The sequence below is a fragment of the Gymnodraco acuticeps genome, unplaced genomic scaffold, assembly GCF_902827175.1.
Source record: "Gymnodraco acuticeps unplaced genomic scaffold, fGymAcu1.1, whole genome shotgun sequence".
NCBI classification, from domain to species: Eukaryota; Metazoa; Chordata; class Actinopteri; order Perciformes; family Bathydraconidae; genus Gymnodraco; species Gymnodraco acuticeps.
This window is the reverse complement of record NW_022991628.1, coordinates 508,510-517,650: the sequence shown is the minus strand read 5'-3', so window position 1 is coordinate 517,650 and position 9,141 is coordinate 508,510. Positions and strand designations below refer to the sequence as shown.

The 9,141-nt window shown below is 42.5% G+C and overlaps 1 protein-coding gene across 1 annotated transcript in view; it reads left to right on the top strand.

Annotated features, from left to right (window-relative positions):
- Positions 1-485: 485 nt before the first annotated feature.
- Positions 486-9,141, top strand: part of LOC117534105 (transmembrane protein 132D-like) — a 31,218-nt gene continuing 22,562 nt past the window's right edge. The window contains exons 1-2 of the mRNA XM_034198155.1: positions 486-595; positions 5,051-5,972. Of these exons, the coding sequence (XP_034054046.1) occupies positions 526-595; positions 5,051-5,972 (992 nt within the window). The 5' untranslated portion in view covers positions 486-525. The remainder of the gene's footprint in view (positions 596-5,050; positions 5,973-9,141) is intronic.

Genomic DNA, 9,141 nt, shown 5'->3' with positions numbered 1-9,141 from the left:
ATTCTTTTAAAAAAAAATGGTATTATTAGCCTATTATTATTATGATGAGTTGCTTTGGAAAAATCCGCCCTTCTGCCCAGAATAATATGATTAATTTGTTAATTCAACATTTTTAATGACTGGTGGAGGAACCACTGATCCCCCTTGACCTCATGTGCATTTAATTTGCTCGCAGCTCTTCCCCTACCGGCGATTGCCCACGTGGGTCCGCTTAATCTGACCGAGGCCACATGTTTACTGATTCTGTCATGGGAATAGCCGTGCCTGTTGCTGTCATAGTGCCAGCTCGAGCAGTGCGCTCCCGGAGGAAAACATCCCTCTCATCAGCCGGAGGAAAGGAGATTGAAACACATTTCAAAACTATTCCGATTGAAGATTGATGTGGATAAGGAAGTAAACCGCCATTTGTTATCCTCTTCAGTCAGGGGAAGTTACTTTAGAGGACATCAGACAATGTAGTGATTTGCTCTCATCGCTTTATTTCAACCAACCGGAGGGAGTAGGACTACCTGCAACTGTGAAGAAATGATGCCCAACTTTCCCCTCCGTTCATGGCTTCCAGTTGTCGCATTGGCTCTACTTACAGCTGTTAAAGGTGAGATCCATGACTCTCTCTCTCTCTGTGTGGGTGTGTGTGCGCGTGCGTGTGCTTGTGTTCAAGTAAATGAGGTTGGAAGTGCATGCTACTAGAGAACATTACTGGTGATGCAATGATAATATGTTTTTGTCCATGCTTTGATTTAATTTAATTTACAAGATGGGCTTAATTGCTCCCCCTCATTGAAGCTCTGGTGTAACCTCACAGTATGCACATAACAGGACAGTGTGCTGCACAAACCTTTAGTGGGCCCAATACAAGACTGCAGTTATTGAGTAGGCTACATTTGAGAGGATGACGTTTATGATAAGTGAGCCTTGAAAGTATAGAACCAGTTTATAAAATGTTCATTTTGTTGTAATGATGTGGTCTTTATAAGAATTTAGGATTGTGTTTTTCCTTTATTTTAAGGTTTGTGGATTGCCCATGCCCTGTCCATTTCCTTGTCCCTCTGTCTCGATGAAAGTGACAGCAGGCACGATGATGCACACTGATCTGTGGGATTAAAGAGGCCTGAAGCTGTGGTTGCGCAGCTGTTTCTCTGCTTGTTTAAAGATAACCTGCATTGGGAGCTATGGAGTCACAGTATAAGACGTCTGTCTGTGATAGTGATATCATGCAAAAGTCTACTTTCTGAGATTGCCTGGATTTACATCTGCACGTGTGTGTATTTCCCATCATATGAAGTACTGTATGTAGGAATGCTGTATTTCTGCTATAAGGCAGGACTCTGCTGTGCAGCTGTGTTCCCTTAATGCGTGTCTAAGTGATAGTGTTCAGCCTTTGATATCTTCTCGGCATGGGCCCCATGAATATGCATGGCGGCCTTATCTCTCAGTCCAGTCATGTGTTGCCTGTTGTGTCAGCGAACCCCTCTGAGGTTGAACTAACATTTACAATAGTAGTTAAGATATTTCTTTTAATGTGACAAGTCAAGATACCTTGGTGCCAGGACTCCCCAAAATGAATATTTGATTATTAAATAATTAGGTACAGCAGTGCATATCAGCAGTGGGCTAATTTTAAGCCGCAGATCAAACGCTGCAACTCAAAACTCTGTGATCTTATCGCATGACTTTTATCAAAGGATTTTGGGAAGGCATCCTTCCAAACACTTATTTTGAATGTTTTTCTCCCAGACCAGTGTTTACTAGCAATGTGAGCATTATTTTTAATCATCATCTCAGTATGAACTATGTCCCTTCCTAGTCACTTCATGGTCAGACATATTTCAGACTTGTTTTGAACCAGACTGAGGAATATTGTCCTCTTCGTGTTCCTCCCATATATTGCTTCGACCTGCATTATACACCTGCAGGATATAGATATACTTTAACAATATGGATCAACAACCTAAAGGCAGCACCGGTTGGTCTATTACTGAGTATGGGCTCATAATGAAGGTGAACAAGTCTTACATCTTTCTCGAACTTGTGTGAGTAGAATATTTACTATAAAATAAACTAGAGTGGAAAAAACCTCTGGCAAATGCTAATTCCCCAACTTCTATCCAAAGTCAGCATTTAATAAAATGTAATTGATTTTTTCATCCTAAAAACGTGCTAAGATTTGGATTGAAGTCCCATGATATGATGTTTTAACTATGAATCCCTGTTTCTGGCTAACATCCAATAATCGTCTCAAAGTGGAAATCTCAGATCTGGATCATCACCAAAATCTAATTAGTAGTTTCTTGGCCTCGGGCCCATTTGAAAAGGTCTGTTAGATAGATCAACTCCGTCTCCTTAGTGGAGAAGAGAAAGAGTACCATTTAAATCAAGTTTATTTCAACAAATATGATTATGACAGCCAATTAAAACGTTGATGCATATTCCACCTTTGCCTAAGCTTTAATTTAGGCTTTTGGTAGCCATAGTTTGGCGGAAATCATGCAAATGTGACGTGTACCAGCCATAGACTGTAAATGGATGTAGTGTCCGTGACGTCACCCATAGGTTTCTGCAGAGTTGCTGAGAAGCCCTTAGTAGGCGGAGTCGGCCGCTGCCGTCTCGACAGTGACGTCAGAGCCTAACTCCCGCCTCCTCCAGCCTGATCCAAATAAGGGCAAAGAGGCGGAGCTGAGGCGGCATAAGATAAATCAGATATTTAAATGAAGAATACTCCACCAAGCACCAACACAACACACACGTCCGAGTTCAAGTTGTGTTCCCCGGATCAGCCTCGCAGCTGAGCCCCTGTAGCATCCTGGAGCTAACAGAGCTAACGGAGCTAGCAGAGGGACAGAAAGCTAGAAGCAGCACTCACTGCAGAGACCTGTCACTCAAGGTGACCACGCCCTAATTTATGCAAAAACGTTAAGACCTAATATAGCTCAAAGGGGTGCGTTATAAAAAAATGCACTCCCCAATCCATTGTCATGAAGGTGGAATCTAACTATATCCAGAATATCTTTTATTGCATCCAGGGGTAGAAACATGTTTATTTCTGCTGTAAAGTTGGGCATTTTAACATGGGGGTCTATGGAAATTGCTCCTTTCTGCAGCCATCCCCTATCGGCCAATAGATGAACTGCAGTTTGTGGCACTTCCTTATGGGCTTCCCGGCTCTGCCCCAGAGTTTGCCGCTTGGTACCAGCCAATATCTACTGCTTTTCTGAATACTACTTGTTTAATATTATCGCACTAATTATTCTCATAGTTTTTCCTATGCCTTCAGAAAGAACATTGATTTACATACAGATATATTCAACTATTGTTAAAGGGGCACTATTATGCTCATATTGGGAGTTCATATTTAATTGTGTGACATGTCTCCATGCTTTAACGTTCAAAAAAGTATTTATTGTCTTCATACTGCCTGTTCTTTTCACCCTCTGTCTGAAACCAGAGCCAAGTCTGATCTGACTGGTTAGGTGGCTGGATCTGTTGATTGGTCAACTGTTCAGAAATATTCCGCCCCTTAGCCTAACACATGCAAAGTGAGCAAGCGCTATCCCTTAGAAGCGCTATACATAGTGATGTCACTATGTTACAAAAGTAAACTAAGGAGGTCAAACAAGGCGTTTCAGGCAGGAGGGGGGGGGGGTGTGAGTGTGTGGGAGAAAAACGTATATAACATGCTACAGGAAAGGGAAAATCCCCCAAAAGCATAGTAGGGTCCCTTTAAAAAAACAGAAAGGAAAGATAAATCACTTCTTAGATATTTGGGGGGCTGAAAAATGAGGTTCAGGCTTTCGTTTGCCTTCTGATAAAGTACTTTTGTGAGCTAGGGCAAGTCAAATTTGCACATTAATTCTGGAGCACTTCAACACAGAGTGAGGATGGCAAAAAACCAAGTTTCTTTGGCAGGAGGAAGTGGGATCTGTCACATGAAGCATCCTTTTGGGACAAACAGTCATCTCATGGAAGTCAGAGAGAGAGAGGCTTTTTACCACTCAGACACTGCATTTGCCATTCCCTCTATTGCATTACATGGAGTACGTGTTTTATTTTCTAATTACATTTTCTAATTACATTAAAGTCAACTTTGGTGCAAAGGATAATGCATAAGAGTTATGCACGTAGTATTCCTGTTTGTTAGTGCTAGAAATGATAACTACAATGGAGAGTATAATGTGTTTAATTCCCTTTTAATATGCTATTTGGCCGTAATGTGCCATTTGGCTGGACATTTAATAAGCAACCTGTGGATTTACTGTAAATGTTACCATTTCGTTAAATTGTATGCAATACAAAAAGACACTGTTTGTTATTTCCACATCAGTCCACCTACCACCTTAGACTGTTATATCTGCCCTTCACAGATGGGACTCACTTAAGAGGAGTGTTGCATTTCATGGGGTTTGTGAAGGTCATGTAAATACTCTACCTTTTTAGAGACAGGAAAGACAGTCTGAGCGAGAATGTGCCGGACATAAAACTGTTTAAAAATCCTTTAATCTCTTTTTCGTTACACAGCGGTTATGATAGTCGTAAATAATGATTATCTTAACGTTGCTGTAATGACTTTTAGAGCTATTCTTTCATGTTAAAACGGGTATAACTCCTCGCACAGCTTAACAAGTACTCATTCAACATTCAAAGCCACTCCTTTTCTTAAGACTAACTGTCTTCTCTCCTATTAGTCTCCATTTATACATTACTCCACCATAAACAGTGTGTTTTCCTTCGCTCTCCTTTTTCAGTTCAAGAACTCCATGATGAAATGAGTCACTGCCTTTTCCCTGAGTCTCACCACCCTCTGCTTCTCCAGATGACCTACCTGCTCCCATACATTTGTATCGATCCCCGTAGCACCCCAACTCACCCCGTCCTTGACCCTCTGCTCTGTTCTTCTGGCCGTGATCCCTTTGTCAACCCTTGGTCATCCTGCCATGCTCTAAATTGAAATCCCTGACCTTGTAAGTGGCAACTGTGTGTATCCTAATAGCAGAATGTAAACCTTCAAGCAGTTATTGCACTAACCCATCTTTTTAACTTCTCCCCTTGCCAGTTGCTGAAAGTCAGAAGGCTACTGTGGACATCGACGCGTCCTCCACCCCTTCACCAGTTTATCCCAGTGTCAACTTCAAGGTTCTCAATGTGGATCATGTGTTTTTGAGGCGGAACAGTCCAACCCCATCGCGGAACTCTAGCCACAAGGCTCAGACTTTTCTCATCACAGGTAAAGGCGCTGGGCTCCTCCAGCCAGCTGTCAACGCCTCATTCGGCCCCATAACTGTCGATGCCCCCGTTCCTCCAGACCTTCTCCTCAGTGGGCGCACCATCCTGCCATTCATTCTGGTCCGTCAGGTCCGATCATCATCCCCTTTCGTCAAGATCCTCTTCCACATGCCCACAGGCAGTGACATCACTGTTGGGCAAGAAAGGATGGGGTCAGGAGAGGATAATGTCAGTAAAAGCGCTAGAGCCAAAGTGAAGGATGGAGGCCACTGTGTGACCGCCTACGCCTTCTGGGAGACGAAGGAGGTCCGGGGGGCATGCCTGGTGTCTCCTGGTGGGTTCTGTGTGGCCCAGCTGAAGCCAGAACCCGCCTGGTTTGGCTCAGGCAGCCGGTCAGGAAGCTCCAGCAGGGAAGCAGGAAAAACAGAAGGAGTTAAGGGGCTTCAGGGGAACCTTGTGGATGTCTACTTTCAGAGCCGGAGGGATCCAACAGGCCAGTGTGCCCCGCAGGATAGCTTGCAACGGGTCAGAGGTGGAAGAGGGGGAGACTCTGGGGTCTCAGGGACACCGATGAGGCGTATAGGAAGTGTCAATCTCCTCAAAACTCCACCAGGGAACCCCACCTTTTTCCGACTGAGGCTAGGGGGCGCCGTGGTGGTCCAGACTTCTTCCAAGCCCCTGAAGGCCACGGACGTTGCAACTTTCTACGTGTTCCTGCCTAGCACATCTTCCCTGGAAACTTTCACTCTCAGGTGAGGGAGCTTCACCTTTTTTCTGTTTCAGGCTGTTCTTAAAGGTCTTGTTTCAAAGTGTGGAAATATCCTTATTCAAGTTAGATGAGCAGTTGCACTTGCGACTTGCTGAGCCTCACGGTGAAAGTTTCAAGTACTTTGGATTTCTTTATAGGAGCAAGTCCAAGTTAGTTCTTTAGTCAGTGGTACTACATCACTGTCTTAAGTCCTTTAGGGGGAGTCAGAGCCAAGTCAGAAGTCTTGCAAGTCAAGGTGGCTTTTTTCTTAAAACCTTTTAATCAAAGTTGTGTTTATAGTGTTTATTCTGTACAAGTCCTAACCAAGAACTGTTTTAATTGTAAAGGACTATACAAGAATGACATGCCTACACAAGGCCCGCAGGGAGCTACTGTATACTGGTTATTTTTTTTTTTCTTCTCTCAAGTCTTACATCTAGTCAAGTCTCTTGTCAATATCAGTTCTGGGATTTATCTCTCATGTCTACAGTTCTGAATCATTTCTTCAAATGTTTTTGGATGTCTTTTAACATGTGATTTAACATTTCTGTATTATTTTGTTAAGTTGGATACATTCTGCTGGTTGTTTTGCACACATAGTGGTGATAAGGTTGCCTGAATTGTATTACTGAGTAGCTAAGTAGCTAGTTTCAGTGCTACAGCTGTACCTGCTCTTTCGGAAAAAAGAGAATAAACTAATATTGTAGTGAAACCAAGATAACCCAATTACACACCTCCATAACTAAATACAGCAAGAGGATGTTTAGCTTCAAATGTCACACCGAGGAAACACTATCATTATTAACTATGTTGCTGAGTCTGCAGGGGCCAACAGTTTAGTTTATAGGAGTGACATCAAAATGAATTGTCACTGAAACTTATGAAGCGGAAAAAGAGACTGAAACCAAGTTGAATCGCAGTGATGAACAGTATAATTGAGCGTCTTCATGAAAGATAGGCTCCATGCATTTAAATGGTTACTTAAGGCACTTGAATACTGATAGGGTATCGCCATCAAGGCTATCCAGTAAAATGCTTCAGCGCCAACGTGACTTGTGTTGTCTGCCAGTTTCTCAGGCTTCATAAATTACTGACATGTTATATCCTGTCTACTTCAACTGCTCAGTTAGTGGGGGAGTTATGGAGGGTACTCTTCCATAAACAGGGAAATAATTGGCAAATGATTCACTGGTTTCCATATCTCAATATCCCGCCTCACAGTTCAACAAGGTTCTCTGGGTATTTGTCTTCATAAATAATGCATCTGTTTAATGGAGCAGGAAAACAAATAACTAACATCTCCCTCACTGCTGTGGGTAAAAGTGAAGTTAATATAAAAGCAGCCCTGTCGCACCGACACCCGCACTTTAATCTGTTTTCAAAATGTCTGCTCGTGGCCTTTTGATGCATATCGCTGATTGGAGGAAAATCTTTTTTTATCAGAATGCTTCAGATCAGTAGTGTGTGAAGCCATCACAGCGAGGTTTGCGTTTCCAGCCTTTACTTGGTTTAATGGTTTTGTTTGAAACGCAAGACACATTTTTTCTCTAATCCCATGATTAAGTGATATCATGCTGCAAACAACATACCAACACTGCAGTAATCTGTGGCGGTATGCAGAGAAATGAGATGTGTGTATTAATCCATAGGGCACATATTTAAAACTGTGGCTGTGTGTGAGTCGATCCCTTACAAAATGTCAGACTTACCATCCACAGACACAAACATTCCTCCACATTGAGCTGAATGCTCAACAGCTAACACTGTTGACATTACGTGATTAAGATTTGTCATAGGAACGCTGACCCTTTAACTGCTGTTGTTTTGGAGTATTTGGAGGGATTTACAGCCTCCCCACATGAAATACTCTAAACACTGACTCACTGACCATGCCTTATAAAGTTCCTACACTGAGGTCAGTGATTTTTGTGTGTTTTTGACCTACTGCCTCATCCAGAATGAGATTGGACAAGAGCAGGGCAGAGTCTGTGCAGTTAAGTCCGACTGAAGGCTAGCTCTGAGGAGCTTGGCAAATGATTGATTCCTCCTGGGAGAAATCCCTGCATTACTTCACTCTTTGGCCCAAGATCGAGTCCACTCCAACAGGGTTAGGCCAGATAATCTGTGGCCCTGATTGAAAATGAATCAAGAGGTTAACCCTTTAGGGTAGAGATGATCTGGGCAAAATGCCAGGATTAACCATGTAGATCTGTGTGTTTGGGGGTGATTGTAGTTTTCCGGCATACCCACCTGTTAAGTGCACAAGTTCAATGTAATTCAATGTAATAAAAAAGCTCTTTAAATGAAAATAAAAACATTTTCTATGCTCACATTTGGATAAAAATAAGTCACATCAAAAAAGAAAATATTCAGCATTGAAGAAACACAAAATGCATCACATTTACAAAGAGAAAATATATTTATTTTTCACCATGATAATGAAATAAACAGGCAAAAAACTCCAGCTTTCACATGTTTAATCAAAGAGATGGTCCGAGTCAGGTATAACAGCAGTGAAGAGTTGTTCACTTTACCGGTCGATATCCATTCTGCCCCCCCCCTCTACCTGTGGTCATGAACTCGGGGTAGTGACTGACAAAGACAAAGAGCGGGGACAGAAGTGGCTGAAATTAGGTTTCTCTATGGGGAGGCTTGTGTCTGCTAGTGGGCGAGAAACTCAGTGATCCAGGGAGATTCTGGCATTGAGTTACTGCTCCTCCACACTCAATAGGAGCCCGCTGAAGTGCTTTGTACCCCTGGGAAGGATGGTCATCAGGTGCTGCTGTCACTGTGATGCTTATCTGAACAAGCAGCAGAGAAAAGGACTTCATGGATGTAGGTAGCTTACTTAGGTTGTGATATGCAGAAAATTGTCTAAAACCTTTGAAAAAACATGAATGCACGTTACAATTCCCTTATGATTCTGTTATTTAAGTCAGAACATGAGGAATCAAATGAGGTCTGTGATTAAAGAGGACATATTCTGCTAATGTTCAGGTTCATGTATGTATTTTGTGCTTCTACTGTTTACATGCTTTAAAAAAGTGCTTTATTTTTCTCATACTGCCTGTGATGCAGCACCTCTTGTCACCCTCTGTCTGAAACTATAGAGCCCAGTCTGCTCTGATTGGTTAGCTGGTCGGCTCTGTTTTGATTGGTCAACCGCTTCGAAA